The 18481-nt window shown below is 39.9% G+C and overlaps 1 protein-coding gene across 1 annotated transcript in view; it reads left to right on the top strand.

Annotated features, from left to right (window-relative positions):
- Positions 1-18481, top strand: part of UROC1 (urocanate hydratase 1) — a gene marked incomplete at its 5' end in the record, with an annotated part of 47321 nt that overhangs the window by 16929 nt on the left and 11911 nt on the right. The window contains 12 exons of the mRNA XM_080385705.1: positions 1201-1329; positions 2030-2091; positions 3087-3153; positions 3741-3884; positions 7634-7722; positions 8204-8266; positions 8969-9148; positions 10603-10700; positions 10947-11019; positions 12369-12490; positions 16930-17000; positions 17957-18055. Of these exons, the coding sequence (XP_080241831.1) occupies positions 1201-1329; positions 2030-2091; positions 3087-3153; positions 3741-3884; positions 7634-7722; positions 8204-8266; positions 8969-9148; positions 10603-10700; positions 10947-11019; positions 12369-12490; positions 16930-17000; positions 17957-18055 (1197 nt within the window). The remainder of the gene's footprint in view (positions 1-1200; positions 1330-2029; positions 2092-3086; positions 3154-3740; positions 3885-7633; positions 7723-8203; positions 8267-8968; positions 9149-10602; positions 10701-10946; positions 11020-12368; positions 12491-16929; positions 17001-17956; positions 18056-18481) is intronic.

The following is an 18481-nucleotide window of genomic DNA, read 5'->3' as shown; positions in this document are numbered from 1 at the left end:
CTTCCTTCTTACTAGTTGTGCCTTTCAATGCAAAAAGATCTATCTTACAGCTTCTAGTTTTATAACAATGTTTTTCCTGGCCTACTAAAGAGTTGAGAGTTCAGCTAGTTACCTGTTCTGTCCTAGGACCAGAATTTGATTGTTCAAGATTTTTTTATGGAACAAAACCAAAATGTAAAAAACAAGGTAGTAACTCCAGTAACTCTTTGCTGTTCAACTTAACTTGCAGCTTGGGAAATCAGCTGGGTTAGAAATGGCTGGCTTCAAATCTGTACTATTTTTAATTGAGATCGAAGACACAACCACAGAGGTGAAGTGCCCGTGACAACTGGTTTTGTTTACTTGTCACTGATACTGCTGTCTCTTTGATCGGTGGTGCCATTTTTTTCTCAGAACTTTGTGTCCCTACAGAACCTGCAGCTTCAAGCTATTGCTGAATTCTAGTATTGCATGGGAGAGCTCTCCTCAGGCCTAGTTGTCACATACTAAAAGTCCCGTGGAATATAATGGTCTTTGTGATCCGCAATGATGGACGTGAGTCAAATCTATAGGCAGCTTAGATGAGCAAAGCCTATTTTTTGGCATACATCAAGAGTAACTACTGAATTATGCAGACAAAGCTGAGATGTATTTATTTGCATACTCTTGGGTGCCTCAAGGACTTCTTTCAGTGTGTATAATGAAAGCGGATTTTTTTTCTTTGAGAACAAAAATTATTTCATTTTTAAGTGCACATTGTAATATCCATTTGTTGAAAAGATGATGAGCACTAGAAGATGCTCAATTACCCATTTCAGGTTAGGATCAATACTATGCATGGGTATTTTAATCACTTTTATAGGGAAATTTTGCAGCTTGCCTTTTGAAAGATTGCCAGAAAAGTGCCAGATCCAAATGGCTGACCTCAAGATAAAATTAGAATGGCTTTAAAAATGAAGGATTTCTGGGGTTTGTACTGGAGAAATTATTCTGGAATTTATTCAGACTTTTGCTAGTTGGTGATTTATGTTTCCTGCTGAGTGATATCTCTTAACAGACTTTATTAAAAGCAAGAATGTGTTGAGAGCTCTGGCTGTTATTCCATATGTGAATACACCTCATTATCTCCATAGCTGCCTTCACACTCAGTTTAGCAGCTTCACAAAGAAACATAAATGTAAGATGTAAAGATTCCCTCAGTTTCTGTGCTTTTCCTTTCAGTTCTGGTTGGTAATGCACTATTTGTCAGAGATGACTGAAGAGCAAACACTAGTAATGTACAGTGGACATCCTCTGGGACTCTTTCCCAGCCATCGGGATGCTCCTCGATTAATCATTACTAATGGCATGGTAGGTATCAGCATCTTGTTTCCTCTTTTTCCTCCTCTTCTGTTTAGTTTTCAAGTGTTTTGCTGAATTAAAATTTTATTTATACTACCTGAACTTACAACAGCACACAGGAGAATCTGGGGTCCAAAATTCTGCAGCATTTATTCCGGTACAGATGCTCTGACTTCAAGTGTGCTGTTCTGCAGTGGTGGAGGGCACAGTCCCCTCCTGATGAGATGACTTCTGCTCTGACTGAGCCTGCGCTGTATGTGTTCTTGACCAAAACAGTTCAGCTAGGCTCAGTCTGGAAGATTTAAAAGCCCTCGATTAGGCAAACAGATGATTATTAATCAGATGGTCAGGTATCTGGACTGCTTTGCTTGGAAGGCAAGCTGGACAAGTGAACATACTGATTCGTTGCCAGTCTTTTGAGCCATTCAATATCTACCTCCCTACAGGCTACTTCTGTGGTTAGAGAACTGCTTTCCTTAAAACTTGCATGGCAGTCACACTGCCAGAAAGAACAGACATCTTTTTTGTTTTTGTTTTTTTTTTTTTTCCCTAATACTAGAATGCATGGAATAAAACACCTGAACTACTCCTCTTGTTTTTCACTGGTTTTCTATGTGTGTGACCATAGTTAGAGAAATGTAGGCTATTAAAAAGAGCTGCTTAAATCTCTGATTTGCTTATGTGGGTTTTCCTTTGATTGTTTTCTTAGGTTATTCCCAACTATTCCACCAGAGATGAATATGAGAAGATGTTTGCTTTGGGAGTAACAATGTAAGAAGATATCTCACTAATAAAATTTATCAAATACTTATCTAAAATGTAATTCAGACATCAAGCAGTGGTTGGTTAAAATACGTAATGCAAATGGGTTTCAACTGTGCTGCATAAAGTCCTGGTGCTGCAAAGCATTATGCACACTTAAGTGGAATTATTTAGGAGTTTGAGTTATGTTCAGCCACACATATAAGGATGTAATTGAGGTCTGCTAGGAATTAATATTAGGTTTATGTGTGGGGCTTGGCTGAATTACAGCCTGAAGCCTTAATCATAACCTACTTATAGCGCTGGCTAGTTCCACTTTGCAGTGGTGGTTTTGCAATCTACAGAAAATGCGAGTTATGAAACATTCCTTCACACCAAGAGAAAGCTCTAAAGTAGAGAGTTATCACTGGGTTTTTAAACGATTTTAACCTGCTTTTTTACTGCTGATTTAGTTGATAAGCACAGGATTGTTATTCTGTTGTGTACTATGGAAAGACTAAGTTAAAACCACTGGAGGGTTGGGTGTGGACAGATAAGGAAGCTGGAAGAAATGAAGGAGCATGAATAGAGAATATCCATTGCCACTTTACTGGGAATTTCATAGGAGTGCTGACAACCATTTTGGGCTAAAAACTTCAAAGGCAGCTGTGACTTAAAGCAAGAGTGCCACTGAAAACCAATGGCATAAAGGTGCCAACAAGGTGAAAAAGTGTCCTTGTGTCCTAGTCACTATGCTAAATGCCAAGACAAGTTTACACTCAGTTTTTTGACCCATGTATTTTTAAACTCAATTTAATGAGCTAAATGGTCCTCTGAAAACATGTTGGTGCCTTGCTAATGAATAAACCCTATTAAGTTGTAAATTAGATAATAGCAGATCTTTAACAACAAATCAAAGCACAGATACTTTTCTGTTGTTGTTGTACTGGAAACATGTAGACACATACAGAATTCGTTCCAGTCTGAGTAACATGTGGTATCGTTGTGTTCATTGCTGTTGCTAGGTATGGTCAGATGACTGCAGGGAGCTACTGCTACATTGGGCCTCAAGGAATAGTCCATGGGACTGTGGTAAGAAACTGGGGAAAGGTCTATTTGTTGATACTTTTTAGAGCAGGATATCTCCTGCTGGTGCCTGGGGTGGATTGGATTGCTGTGAGAGGATATTCTGGATACCAAAGAAATTCTTATTGCCTGCTTCTTAAAAAATTAGCGTCCTTCCACTCAGATAGTCCATGGCATCTTATCCAGAACACAGACCTAAAGGAATCTGATATCAAGGTCTCAGTCTGAGCTCATATCCAGCTACAATAAGTGAAGTATGAATTGACCAAATGTTAGATAAAAATATTTTCTTAGCTGTTTTCCATAGTTGTCTTTTGCAACCATCCTGAATAAGTCTCTCTACCCCAAGAGCAGTATGTTGGGAACCACTGATTATTCTGTTTTGTAGGAAAGAAATAAACATAATTGGGACAGATGGTTTCATAGCATCACTTTGTAATACGTTTCCTTCTTAAAAGATTAAAACAGTTTCGTGGTCCCAATGACCCCCAAGTTTTGAACTCCGTTTGCAAAAGGGACAGAAGATCTTTATGTTTCAGAAACTCCAGGAAAAATAATAGCTCCTGATAACTGCTATATTGTGTTGTGTACAGCTCACAGTGGTTAACGCAGGCCGTCGCTACCTGAAGGCAGAAGACCTGTCTGGAAAGGTGTTTGTTACTTCTGGTCTCGGAGGGATGAGTGGGGCTCAAGCAAAGGCTGCAGTCATTGCTGGGTGTGTGGGGATCATCGCAGAGGTGAGAGCAATCCTTCTTGTATTCTTCATGTGCTGACTCAGAACCCTTGTTCGCCTGATCTGACATGTTCCTCAAGTAACCCTGACAAGGCAAACTCAGAAAAAGATGTGCTTTTCTAAGGTCCGTCTGTCCTTTCCATTGCTGAGCAGTTTTCACTGGGTCGGACTCTAAGGGACTCTATGGACTGTAACTTGTTAGGACTGCCTCACAAAAAAATGCAGAATGATGCTGTCAGGTGAGCCATTCTCAGTGCTTGAGCTACCCTCGTTTCATGTGTGAAAGGGTGTAACTTCCACAGCCAACTCCTATGGGAACTGCATCTCTTTTGCCAAAAAAAGTGTGTTAAAAAGCTGTTAGTTACATTGTAATGAATCTACTTCCTCAAGTACCCTTATCGGGTGTAATGGAAAGTACTCGCTAAAAATGTTTGTATGATTCACTCATCAAGGTTGGGACTAACACAATTGCTTGGTGTTGTGATTCTTTAAGTCAATGGGATTTTGTAAAACTGGGAATTTTAAAGTTGGCTTCAGTATGAAGATGGTGAGGCTAATTAGAAACATGAGAATCCCAGTTTGTAGACAGTGAAGGTAAATTCTGCTAAGGGAGAATGCTGATGGATGGGGGAAGTTCTGTACTACCGTTTTCCCTTTACCCTGAAGTTCACCCACAGCATATATTCTTTATAGAGAGTCTTTCAGCCTGACGTAATGTTTCTTTGTTCCAAATATGTTAAAATAGCCCAGCTATTTCATCCCATAAACAAAGAGAATCTAATGATCTGTTAATCAAAGACTGTTAATGTCCAAGCAATCGCAATAGTGTATGATAGGATCCAGTGGATCTATAGATATCCTTAGCTATAATATGTAATGCAGAACGCTAACATCATAATTTTGGTAAGTGCATATGCTTCTAAGTTTTCAGTGAAATACATTTTTGTATAAAAAAGTAACATTAGGTTCTCCTAATACCTGCATTTTTCAGCTATTATGCTTGTCATATGTTCTGTTCTAACAAATCAGACAGAAAGATGGACTGCAGAAACACTGCAACAGTTTTTAACAGAAGATATTGCCCTGCAATTCTGTGAAAATGGTAGGGAATATCTTTAATGATATTGGCTGTTGAGAAACAATAAACATTTCCATGCATTGCTTTCCTCATGACTACCTTTGAACTCAATACACTGGGGAAACATTCTTGGCGGAGCAGATACAGGGCTGACAAAAATGCATTGTGCTCTTTTGACTGTCTGCAGGTGATGAGCTCTTGTTACTGCTCCAGAGGAAGAGAGGCTTTTGAGAACTCAACTCCAGTCAGAGCTGACTGGAGCGGGGCTTTCGCTTTCTCAGCCAAAGTCATTTATAGAGAGAATGAGCTGGCAAACCTCTGCTGTGGGCATGTCACTAGCTGTAATGAAAAGCGTAAGAATATTGCAATCTGACCAATGGTAATTATAATTAAAATTCAAAACATAATGGCTCAAACTGCCCACGTGGCACACGGTAAATCTGACCTGCTCTGGCTAGCTCAGGCCTTATTTGTGGAAGGTTAGCATTTCAACTGTTTTACAAAGATGGTGCAAAAGTGGTTTTATTAACACATGACTTTTACATGTATCTGAGATCTCATCAGGCACTCCCTGCAGATGAAGTATATTTATTCAATTTATTATTGAATAAGTTATTATTGAATAAATTATTTTTTTTTCAGATTTCTACTCTGTCATCATGATCTTTCAAATGCTAAAATACCAAGGAAAGATTCCAGTGAATGCTATTCGCAGCAGTCCTTTGTCCTTTTCATCTCTATGGCTGCAGATGATTTTATTCAGGAGACTGAATATCGCCTGGTTTTTATCTCCTGTGAGATGATCCTTGTCGGAAATGAGTCTCAGGAGCACATGTGGATAGCTATATATATGTACATATTATTTATTTAAGGAACTATTTATGCAAATGACATTTTTATGTCAAATTGATGACATATCATCAAATGACAAATATGCAAATTGATGAATTGTGCAAGAGATGTCATTTTGTCAGCCAGGGCTTCCGAAGCTTAGACAGAAGGGATTAATGGTGCAAGTATTTTACCTCTTCTGTTTGACATGAAGCAGATTGTAATTTTATGAAATAATTGTGTGGAGGGCTAGACTCTCTTCTGAGCTGCGCTAAGCTCTCTAGGGTTACTCTGGAGGTGACATTAGCTCATCATCTTTGTGCAATTTTTTAAACTACTGAGGTGTTGATCAAAAGCAAGCATATCTTTGAAAGTGTGGTTCAAAGAAGCTAGTTTTCTTGAGTATGCTAACAAGCCTGCAATACTAAGACTGTCAGAGAGGGCTGAAGTAAAATATGTAGGATGTGGAAACAAATCTAAATAGATCTGATCTGTGTTATGCTGAGATTTAAATGAATCCAATTCCTGTAATTCATACAGACCATTTAATATCTTTCTGCCTGTGCTGATTTAAATAACTCCCAAAGAAGCTGTTCCCCATGGCACCTGACTTTATTGAATAATTCCATTGGCAGTGACACTGATATTATCATAATCTGGGGTTTTGGAAGGATAGCTTTATTACTGATGTGGGAAATGATGGAAGGTTTCTCATGCTAAGAATAATTAGGAAAGAAAGGTTTCCTGGTGTTCAAGTGACTCCTGAATACAGAATTTATTTAATTTACATATAAATACTTTGTTAATGAGAAATTATAGAATTAAAATGACGGGGGTGGATTATAAAGAAGTAAAAATGCTTTAATGAAATACTACAAGATACATGATGTGTTCTTATGCACACACACCACTGTGGGTGTTTAAATCCGCTACTACCACAGTAAATTGGCTTGAATTAATTTTGCCACTTGCTTTATGCCACTGATAGCTCATTATAAAAGTATTAATGATTTGCAAGTTTGTACAATGAACCATTAATATGGAACCTGTGCCAAAGCCTCCACTGTTTGTCTATCTGTTTATATTTTTATCCAGCTGTCTTTTATGCATATACACACTGACACACACAGAAGCTGAGCCCAGAAGAGGGTGCAGATTTGGGACTGAGCTTGTTTGGAGCTTCAAAGTTCAAACAAGAGGGAATTAAAGGCGTAGTTTTGTTTTGATCCATTCCATTTTTTAGAGGCATTAGCCAGCTGGGACAAGAAAATGCTTTCCTCTTCTTTTCCATATTTGGTTGAGATTTTCAACCAGTAGTTGAAGAACAAGAGTGAGGATTTTATTCAGCAAAATGTTGCTTCATCCTGAAGGAACTTGCAGAGATGTCTGTCTCTGAGCTGATCAAAGAAAATATTTCCTTAATTAAAGAATTTTTTTTCCACAGAAAATAGCTAAATTTGAAGAATAAATTGGAAACTTTTTGGCTTTTGTTTTTTTCAATATAATCATGAAAAGAAACAATAATATTTTTCTGCTAATGTTAATTATTCTTACCTTTTGTACAATTTTAATGATAATATTTGGTTTGTAAAATATTTTGAGAAGTGACGTATCAGAAAGTCTTTTTTTCCTGCTTTGAGCCTGGAGTAAAAAAGAGCAAAGTGTAAAAAAATCAGAGGTGAAAAATAAGTATTTGAACAATTACTCTATGTTCTTAAGACCAAGGCAGGGCTATTCCCTTTACCTATTTGCTACTCTTCCTTGCAGGCTAATTGAAAAATCTAAAGGTAAAAGTGACTGCATAGGGGAAACAGAAGTTTTAAGATGTCTGCTATTTTTCTTAGGTTGATGAAGCAGCACTTTTGAAACGTTACAAGCAGGGATGGCTGATGGAAATCTCTAACAACCTGGACCATTGCATTGCTCGCCTTAGGTATGACTTGTAGCATTATTCAGTGAGTCTCCCTCTGCTTCCTAATCCTCACTTGACATCTTTCTGCATTGTGCCATTTTAGTGTGCATATAGAAGTGGTTGAAGGACGCCTCTTCTTATGCTGAATCTGCTTTTGAATGTGAATCTATCCTTCCAAACAGCAGCAGTCATTATTAGTGACTACCAGTGCTTACTGCAAGTCATAACAATGCTTCATATCGTTTATATATGTTAAATGTGTCTTCATTCAGTTCCATGAATATGCATAAAGCAATTACAATTAAAGTTACACTTGAAGCATCACTCAAGCTTTCTGGAACCAGTGATTAACACTTACATGAAGGTTAAAAGATCTGTTGATGAGTGTTGGAAACCACATATAGACTTTTTTGCTGGGTTTGACTCTGTATGTGATTTGTACATTGTAAGATGGAATTACATGAGGTGCATTTTCTCAACTAATCTTTTTAATCTGTTCTAGAGATGCAAGAAAGAATAAAATTGCCCTTAGTTTGGGTTACCATGGGAACGTGGTAGATCTATGGTAAGTAGTATATGTGGATAATGGATATACTAATGCTCTTGCTTGTTAGTCAACCTGGAACTGGCTCCCAGCCTTGGAAGAGAAGAGACATTAAATGTAGTGCTGAGTTCATTACTCTACATGCTCGTGAAAACTGTCAAAAGAGGGGTCTTCATCCACGTGCTCCAGTTCCCAGTTGCTTCCCGTGCACCTGCTCCTTTCCTTATGGAACAATTAATTTCTCAGGGAAAGAAATCCCTAAGATTCCTCCTTGGATGAAGGAAGAATTTATCCCTTTCCTTCTAAACATATGCTAATTGGTTGGCAAGGAAATGTCTTTGACTTCAGTGAAGAGTAGAAGTAGGTGCTGATTGAATAAAAATAATCAGATGATGGATAGAAATTCCTGCACTCTTGAGGCTTTATCCAATAGTAAATCTTACTGTCACCATATACAAAGGGTTGATACTGACCAGTGAGACTGGTACGTCATACTGATATCTGACTCGTCTACCACCATTCCTGCCCAGATAAATGTGAATTATAAAAGTTGCACCTACATTGTCACCGTTGTTTCCCATCTCCTGACTGCTAAAACACTTAGCCCACCAAGGGCATATCTTTATAAATAACCTCTTGGGATGGAAGAATTTCACCTGAAAGAGGAGCTAGAATGTGAAATGACAGCTTCTGTTCAAACACTCCATTCACTGTCTTCCCCAGGGAAAGGCTAGTATATGAGTTGGACACAACAGGAGAGCTGCTAGTTGATCTGGGGTCTGACCAAACTTCGTGTCATAACCCATTCAGTGGCGGGTACTATCCAGTACAGCTTGGCTTTGAGGAAGCAAAGCAGCTTCTTTCCACAAATCCAGGGAAGTACCGGACCCTGGTACAAGAGAGGTAAATGTTTTGGTGATACATGTTTTTAACCTTTTGTTTAGTTGCTCTGCAAGTCATCAGATCTCTGTCATTCTTGCAAGAAGTTTCTGGTCTTTGATATTTCAGTAGAAATCTGGGGTAAAGCTACAGCACTAATAACTCCCAGCTTTGTACTTACACAGCTATCACTCAGAATCTGGCAGACATCACTTACCCGCCATTTTATAGTCTGTAGCATATAGGATCAGAGGTCTGAACACTAATGATTTACATCACTTCTATAAATTCCTACATTGTATTAGGTTTTAAAAATCTGGGACAATAAGTACAATTTCACATAGGCTACCAGTAGGTTTAGGTTCACTGAATATAGCATAAAAAGCCAGGAAGTCCATCTAACCTACCATACTTCCAACGTTTTTTTAGATAAGGATATGAGGAGCGGAAAATCTTTCCCAATCAATCCTCCCATCTTGCTGCAAATATAAGTTCTATCCAGCATCTGGATTTCGGGGAGCTACTCCTGATTTACAAGTTTGCAAGTGAAATTGGAATTGGGCATTATAAAGGAAGCAATTTGTCACAATTTATATAGAAATAAAGAACTGTGGAACAGAACAAGCTGTACCGTTTTTCTCAGCTGGTACTTTCAAGACTTTATGGCTCCTGCTCTGGATTTGTTCACCTTGAACATTCCTGCTGGAGACATTTTTCCAGTAGAAGGTGGAATATGGGCATGTAATCTATTTGACTTTGGATGAGGGACCTGTAAGGACCTTTCCAGTTTCCCAATTCTGTATCATACTACTCTTAAGACAAAGGTAACAGAAAGGTAAACTTCTGGGAGAGACTAATTTCTGACAATCTAGGTGTGAGCCCAAAAAAAATTCTGATTTAATTTGTTAGGCATTGATTTATCTCTCTAGAGTTCCAAGAGGTTACACCTATGCATGTACAATTCCATATGCAACTATGCATTGAGATTGGAACTAGATAATATTATGTGGAAATGGTATCACAGAAGGGTATGGTCCACTGTTGGAGGCAAAGGGAAAACTGAGCTGTTTTGGATAGGGGAGAGGCCAGGACAGTGATGTTCAGCCATTTTCTGGTTCTGTGTCCACTCACTTTCTCTGTGAACTTCTTATACTGTTTTGCAGTTTTGTGGAGGCTGTTTCTTGTTATTACCTTCCATTCTCAGAGCTGGCTGCGTTTCTTTGCTGAAAGACATGGCTTCTCTCTGCTGACTAATGGCGTTCCCTTGATGAGTTTAAATCACTTCAAGATTTGGGGATAATAGGTACTACAGACTGAAAGCATCTCAATTGATGTTGTATGGGTTTATGTCTGGATTTCTCTGGGGTCTTTCAGATATGTCTGTCTCCCCTTACTCCCATGTCTTTAGTGAGTTCATGGTATTTTTCTTTTTGATATTTTATCAATCTCAAAAATAACTGTTTCCTTCTTTATTTCAGTCTGAGGAGACATGTGGCTGCTATTAACAAACTAGCTGATAAGGGCATGTTTTTTTGGGATTATGGCAATGCTTTTCTCTTGGAAGCTCAAAGGGCTGGTGAGTAGATTCTGGAGTTGTTAGGTGGAAACAAAGACAATCCTGCATGCATCTTCCCAGCAGTACATTTTGGTAGGATAAGGCTGGCCGCTGTGTTATGCCAACTCTTCAGCCTCTCCCTTTCTGTAAGACCCCTGATCTTCTCTGTGGCTGAGATAGAGCCTTCATGGGAACCCGGGTGCATTCTGGTTTTGCATTTTATAGTTTTTCTTCATCAAGTCACTGACTATTAAAATTCTTTCATAGGTGCTGATGTTGAGAAAAGAGGAGGCAATAAAACAGAATTTCGATATCCTTCCTATGTTCAGCACATCATGGGGTATGTTGGGGAGAGTTTGGAATAAAGCACTCAAGTGCCTTGTGACTCCGTCTTAGTGCAGATCTTGCAGTGCTCTATAAATTACAAAAAGGAGTCAACAGCAGTAGGAACATTGATCTCGCAGGTGTTATGCCAGAGTTAGTCTTATTTTTCTCCACTCTGGAGTAATGCCCAGTCTAGTTTAGGACAATGCTCTTTTGGCTGTAAGCGTCATGCTCATATTTTCTGTTGGCTTCCTTAGAGTTACTCCTTGCATCTTCCTGTGTGCAGAGGAAAAGAAGAGTCAGACCTGGAGAGACATATTATATGTGATTAACATAAGTAAACTCTGACAGCAGGAGGTTTTGCTAATACTTTTTTGTGAAAGGCATGGCATGTCTTGATAATTTGGTGTAAAGCTTTATCCTTTTCAGAATTAAAAGGTCTTAGGAAAGCAGATGCCAGATGTGTGAACAGTAAGCTAAAACATTGCCAAATCAAAACTCTTCACTCCTTTACATGAATACCTGCATTTTATCTTTTGTTGCATCAGTTTTTCTTAAGCAGTTCTACTCAACAGAACAGTCAAGTCACAGCCTATAACTATATGCAACTTCACTTCTAGGTGCTAAAAAAACCAAGAGCTTGTCTCTTGAGCAGTAGAGCTCAATTCCAAATCATAAAAACTTATGCCTACAGTGAAGTTAAAACCACATCTGAAATAGGACTGTACCTCTTACCCAGCCTGTGCATACTGCTTGTAGGGAAAGCGGAGCTGAGGAGATCTCTTCAGGTTTACACTGGGTTTATAACACGTTTTGCCTCTGACTCACGCTTAACTTGCCTATACCATGTGAACAGGAGCTTGAACATAGAGTAAGGCACCCAGCAGATGAGATCTCTTCTTCTGGTACTCAACTGAAGTGTGTCTTACTATTATGTGTAAATAATGTGGACAGCAAATGAGTCTGGACTCAGGCACTTGTTCAAAATCTACACTTGTCTGATAGTGTAGATGCACTCAGTTAGCCTTGGTTAAGGATGAAAGACCAGGCAGCAGGGAGAGTATATCTGACGAAACAAAAGAAAAATTGCAATTCATCTGATGATGCACTTGTTTGACTGAACTCCCTGACATTCCTATCAGAATTCTGGCCTGACTGTATTTTTTTACACCAGTCAATGGCTGTGTGAAACAGCACTGTTAAATTTCTCAATTAATGGTCCTTGATGTTTCTGTTTAGATTAGTTCATTGAAAATGTTTCAAATTCTTCCGTCTCCAGCTAATGAAAGAAAAGCACTGCTAGCAGCCAGGATAAATAAGGAAAGAATTTCAACTATCTCTTAATGAAACATGTTCTCTTCCCAGGGACATTTTTTCCCTGGGATTTGGGCCATTCCGCTGGGTTTGTACCTCAGGTGACCCACAGGATCTTGCTACCACTGACTCAATTGCCATGTCTGTGCTGGAAGACTTTATACGTCAGGGAGGTAAGGCACCATCCCGTGCCCCCATCACTGGGGGTGCTTTTGGGAAGAAAAGGAGTCTGAGAGTTGTGAAATGTGTGTTAACTTTTGGCTGAAAACACAGAAAGCAGTCTCTTCCCTGTTCCCTGTGGGCAGGAAACCTTGCTGTTCTCAAACCCCTGTAAGGAGTGTAACCAGTAGGTAAAAAGTAAAAACACCATGCGGAGAGGTTATTGATCCCAAAGCCATTGTTGCAATTTTGGCTGAGCACGCTTCTTTTAATTTGCTACAGATTTTTCCTGCACTTTGTCACCTTGAAACTCTAAGGCAGACAGTATCTTTCAACAGGCCTCCAAGAGTTTTTTAAAGGAGTCAGATTGCTTTGCCCCGGTCTCACAGGTGAATGAGGCATGGCAACCTAAGGAGGATTTTAAGAGCCTAGCAAGCAGATCGGTGGCAGGAAACCTGGGGTTCATGGCTGTGGTGCTCCATCCAGCATCATCAATTTGTGATTACAATGTGGAGGCCTTTCTTCTTTGATATTTGTTAATAAATTGACAGCTGCTTCTACTCACTGGTGGAACCAGTCTGGAATACTACTGGTATGATACTCTAGTATCTGGGGATTACCCTGTCTTTCTGTATCCCTGAAAGTGGGCTGTTACTGTTATCCCCTGCTTGTGAACGGGAACTGAGGCAAAGCTAATTTTGTGTCAGCAGACATGAATCCCAATCTCCCAGGCTGCAGAGGAAGACCCTACTCCTTTCTCTTTTTGTCTACTTTTACAAGTAACTGGACAGCAGACTCAAAGACTCAAGTGACCTTGTCCCCTATGACTGAAGTCCTCAGCTCTTCTCTTTCCAGAGCTTGGAGCTTTGTGCTTCTCGGAATCAAGGAGGGGATCAGAAGGAAATGGATCAGAAATTTAAAGCACATTTTATGGGGAGGAGAGCATATGAAATATTTATTGCTTCTTTCATGAAAGACATCATTGAAATATGAATCAAAGTGTGAAAAAATGGAATGCTGTCCTATTTGTTCTGGAACAGTTAGCATTGCAAGGATCTAGGGTGGTGTTTCTGAAAAGGATATACCACATTCAGATATGTCTCATTTGAAACAAAACTACTGTTGCCTCCCTATAATATAAGGCTGGTGTTCAGCCTCCTCTTCCTCCCAAGAGGTGAATTATTGATAGAGTGGATCTGACCCTGCAAGGTCCCGTCTATTCTCCTAAACTTTCCTTAGGTGTCATTTTCAAGAAATAGCAGCGGAGCATGATGTGTTTTTAATGCAATGACCCAGAAGTGCCTACCCTGTTCTATGGATATTGAAACTTCCATGTTTTTAAACCTGGTCCCTTGGCTTAATTGAAGGGAGGGTGAAATTTTGGATGGTTTGCATTGCAAGACTAGGAAATGAATCGGTTACTGCGTACACAACAGTATGTGGCTGTTTAAATAGATGGTAATGTAAAGCTGCGGAGAGAAGTGTCTTCCACAGACCAAAAGCATTGAACTTTCACATGTATCTTCTTAATTTAAATGAAAAATTACATTTAAAAATTCCAACAAGTGAAAGCAGGCTAAAGGGCAAGGCTATTACTGGATTTTCTGAATTTGGCAGGACAACACGAATAGGATTTCAAAGAGAAATAAAAGCAGAATTTGGCCAGAAAATGAAGAGCCATTTGTGGATTCATATTCTTGAGTATTCCACTCACTGTCTGCTTCCTATGGGACCTGGGCTTGGACCAGATTCCAGGGTCTGGATATCCTCACACACATAGACATCTAAAATCTGAAACTACCTTTGAATTTCATAAAAGAATCTGTTACAAAGACTGAGAGAAAACTCTGAATTCTGTTGCATTCCGCATCTAAACTTTTGACTTGGCCTTGAGTCCAATGTTAACCATTCTTCTCCTTTTGTGAAGAACTTTTGTGCTTAAACCTTACGAATTGTGGAAAAAGTCCTACGTAGTTTTTAGTTTTATTATCTGCTTCCACTCCTAAGGTACCTGAGCTTTTAAGTTAGCCTTTGCACAAGAGATGCAGCACTGATGATTGGAGTGTAACTGGGACTTAAGAGCTCTGGGGTACTTTGAAGACTGGGCTGATGCATAACAACAACACGAATCTCCCAAGAGCAAAGGCAGCCAATCTCTGTGTTGATGAGGACTGTTTCTCTGAGTACACAATGCTTTCTAGTATCTTTCAAACGCTAAACAAGTACAAAGGCCCATGAAACACCAGAAGCAGCACAGTAGCTTGCCTGACTCCACAACATATTCCAGTTGGTTTGGGGAGGTGGAGGCAGCAGTTTAGCAAATGAGACACATGGAACTACTCTAAACTTAAGGTCTTTCTAGAAGGAGGTGTAAGATTTTTTTCGATGGCAGGAAGTAAGACTAAATAAAAGGGAGGATTCCCAGGGATAGCTGGTGAAATCTAACTTTGGATGCACCACAGTTTAGGATAGAGAATATGACTGTTTATTGGTGACTGGGAGGGACAAACGTGCTGTGTTAAGATATGTCCTTGTAGCCAGTGTTCTCATCTGGCTTCTCTTCTGGATATGTTCTATAGAATTAACAGACAGTAAGATCTTTTCTATAAGTCTGTGCACTGTGAAGTATAAAATATGGGAAGTACTCTCTGATATAGCTTATAGAAGTGATAGAAAGGCACTCATTCTCTATTTGCTTTTCTAAAGGTAACTCTTGCAAACTCTATTTAAACATCTATAATAACCCACGTGAATACTACACGTTACCTTCTAGAAGATGCTTCCTTAAAGCTTGTGAATGGCAGCACAATCCTACTAGGACTAGGCAAGTGTTTAATCTTTCACTCCCTGCGAAGCTGAGAGCTGACATGTTAATCCTCATTGCAGAGTTTAGAAGCTATCACTTGGAGCCAACCCCCAAAAAGACCTGTCAGTGCTTTAGGATCATTAAAGCTTTCTGTACGGAAGGTCTGCCTCTGCAGGAATAAGCATATTTTACATTTCCCTTTAACAATGTGTTTAACTCAGATTAAATATAATATCTTGCCTTTTCCTCTTCCCTTCTTTTAGTTTTACTATGCATGTCTGCTGACATTGCCTAGTGGAAAGAAAGACAGTAGTCTAAACACTTTTCTTAGTTATCAGGGACAATTTCAAGTTAGCAGAGTGCCGTTTCTCCAGTTTGGCTGACTTTCAAACATAAATTATATGTACATTATGATTTGACTTGAAAATGGGTGAGCGCTGGAAAGTGCTGGGGAACATGCTATCTTGGCATCTACAGAACTGCTTATAACTTGAAGCTCCGATGCATGAGCAGGTCAGTCACTGTGGCGTAGCATGTTGCCGCATGCCAGCTGAGGCTGAGCCCTGGTAGCTGACCATGGCGCTCAGGACAAGGCAACGTGACATAGCTTACCCCATCCAGAAAGAGCCTACAGGCAGTAACTTCTTCAGCCACTGTAACCTCTTTGAGCTCACACTCAGCCTGCATGGAAAGGCGTAACTGTAAAAGCCCCCAAAATTAAGACAGTAAGATGATGTTTCTGTCCTGTTCCATACCCCCTCTCCCTTTCGTTGCTCATTTGCTACAGATGGTGCTGTGCCTTTGGAGAGAGCTGATTGTGCTGAGGTCAATATTTAGCTGACTGATATATGCTGCATTTCACTCTGTCACTTCAAGTATCTTTATTCTTACTCCTCTTTGGTTTGGCTGATTGAGATGGAACGGCACAGATATAAATGAGAGGAGAAGCTGGAGAATATAAAACCATTATGTATAATTCTCTTCTTAGCTAACAATATATATATCTAAGCAAGGTGTAGGGTGGATTTACACCTAAACTAGCTACTCCATGTTAAGTTTTTCTGTGCAGTTTGTGCTTAGTAATGCAAGGCAACGTACCTCAGTTTTATCTTGGGATAAACACATTCACGTGGGCCATTTAGTACAGAGCAACTGCTGTGCTATAAATTTATATCCCAGCGTTGGTGTAACTTTATCCTCAAGTATGTATTGCCAGCTGTTTCTGAGAATTTCTACTGGCTGGCTCAAAGGAGTTACTTACTACCTGATGCAAGGCTGGACTTTAGTACCCAATGTCAGGGAGTTTGCTAAAGCTACTAACTCAGCAAAGGCTCAGAAAAGGAGTAGGCAGCAAGCCAGGTGACCAGAAATGAACAGTACGTGTAAGCTACACTGCAAGGTTTAATTTAGTTTGCTGAAGATTGGGCAGTTCCAGCTGTCTCCTGGGTGACAACTCGTACCTCTAAATATATGGTGCCATATTACTGCGTCACCTGCACAGAGGATTCTATATAGCATTTCCTATATGCATGCTTGCATCCAAGAGTAGAATTTGACTTCCTAGTGCTGTCAGATGAAATAAAATCAGTTTAAAGCATATTGCATTCATTTTCAAAACCTCTTTTCTTTCTTGCTTTCTCTTGGGAGTGAGCACATCTGTGAAGCAGCAGTACCATGATAACATCCGCTGGATTCGGGAAGCTGGCAGGCACAGCTTGGTAAGTGCACAACCTCCTTCACCACGTGCAACTGCTCCTGGTCCAGAGTGCAGTTGCTGATTGCTGGAGTAAAAAGCAGGAGCAGGCATGAATGAAAACACTGGCTGTAACTCCCAGGGCTGATAACTTAAACTTCTCTACACAGAAGGGTTTCAGGGTGAGCCGAAGCATTTTTTCCTTTCACTTGCTCATCTGGAAATGTTCAAACAATCCATCAATATCTACTTTTGTATCTGGAGTGAAACACACTAATGATTCACCCTCTACCTCATTTGTAACTACCTTTCTTTCAGAACGCTATTCAAATTGTCTCTCTTGGCATTGCTTTGGCCCAGCCTCTTCACACATGCCGTTCCCAGTACCCTTTTCAAAACAGGTGATGAGGCCAAAGAACTGCCATCCTTTTGCACTGCAGGAAGTGGGATGCCAGTGAAGCATCCTTTGTTTTTCTTTTAGGGCAGGCTCTCAGTGTGCAGCTAAACGGTAACACTGTAGGGCTCACACATACTCTTGTATGTGCCAGATTGATCTGTGGGGTTAAAGTTGGAGAGGAGCATAGCTGTGCAGGACAGATGTTCCTTGCCATTCTTTGTCTCCATATTTCTTTCCCTTTCCAGCCCACCATTGCCAGTTTCCAAACCTCTGCTTCTCAGCTGTTGATAAGGGATTTGTTGATAGGGGGATTACAGCCTAGTAATCAGGTTGATTTAAAAAGTGGGATTTATTGGACAGTAACAGCTGAATACAGAAATACATCTCACTGATTGTGTGAGTGTAGATAAAACTCAGTTCAGAGAGGGATTTTCATTTCTTTTTCTCTGGATGCTGATGAAGAAATAATCTGTGCTTTCTCCTACAGAAGGGAAGGGGTCACTCCTGTGACTCCATTTATCTGGGGCCTAAAGATAAGCAAGTTGCACAGTGAACCTTATCACTCTAGCATTTTTGTTTTCCAGGTTGTTGGGTCTCAAGCTAGAATCTTATATTCTGATCAGAGGGGTCGTGTGTCTATAGCTGTGGCTATTAATCGAGCGATCTCCGAAGGAAGGATTAAGGTTTGCCTTTTTTTGTCTTGATATGGTCCAGTAATTGTGTTTAATATCTGAGACTGGGGTGGCAGATGGGGAAGAACAAAGCTTTAACCAGTGAGAGCAGAAGTGCCTGCCATTTACATGGGACCAATATTCTGTTAGCATGTATTAGAGCTCAGTCCCCCTCTCTGCCTGTCACCAGTATTGCGCTATGTAATAGGAGAGGCAGGTTTAGAAACTCTCTGAAATATGCCATGCTTTGCTTTTTGTTGGGAATCTTTTTTTTTTTTTTTTTTCTTTTTGGGCATCTACAAGCACAACATATGCTGTGATTTGCTGAAAACTCAAGGCAGGGACTGTAACTTCTTAGCAGTGCCCCAGACATTAAAAGTAACAAGGGACTGTGCCACTCTCCAGTGCTTCTTACCCTCTATCCTCACTTTCAGCCAT

This window comes from Falco punctatus (assembly GCF_963210335.1).
Source record: "Falco punctatus genome assembly, chromosome: 4".
Taxonomy (NCBI): Eukaryota; Metazoa; Chordata; class Aves; order Falconiformes; family Falconidae; genus Falco; species Falco punctatus.
This window is presented reverse-complemented; position numbering and strand designations above follow the sequence as displayed.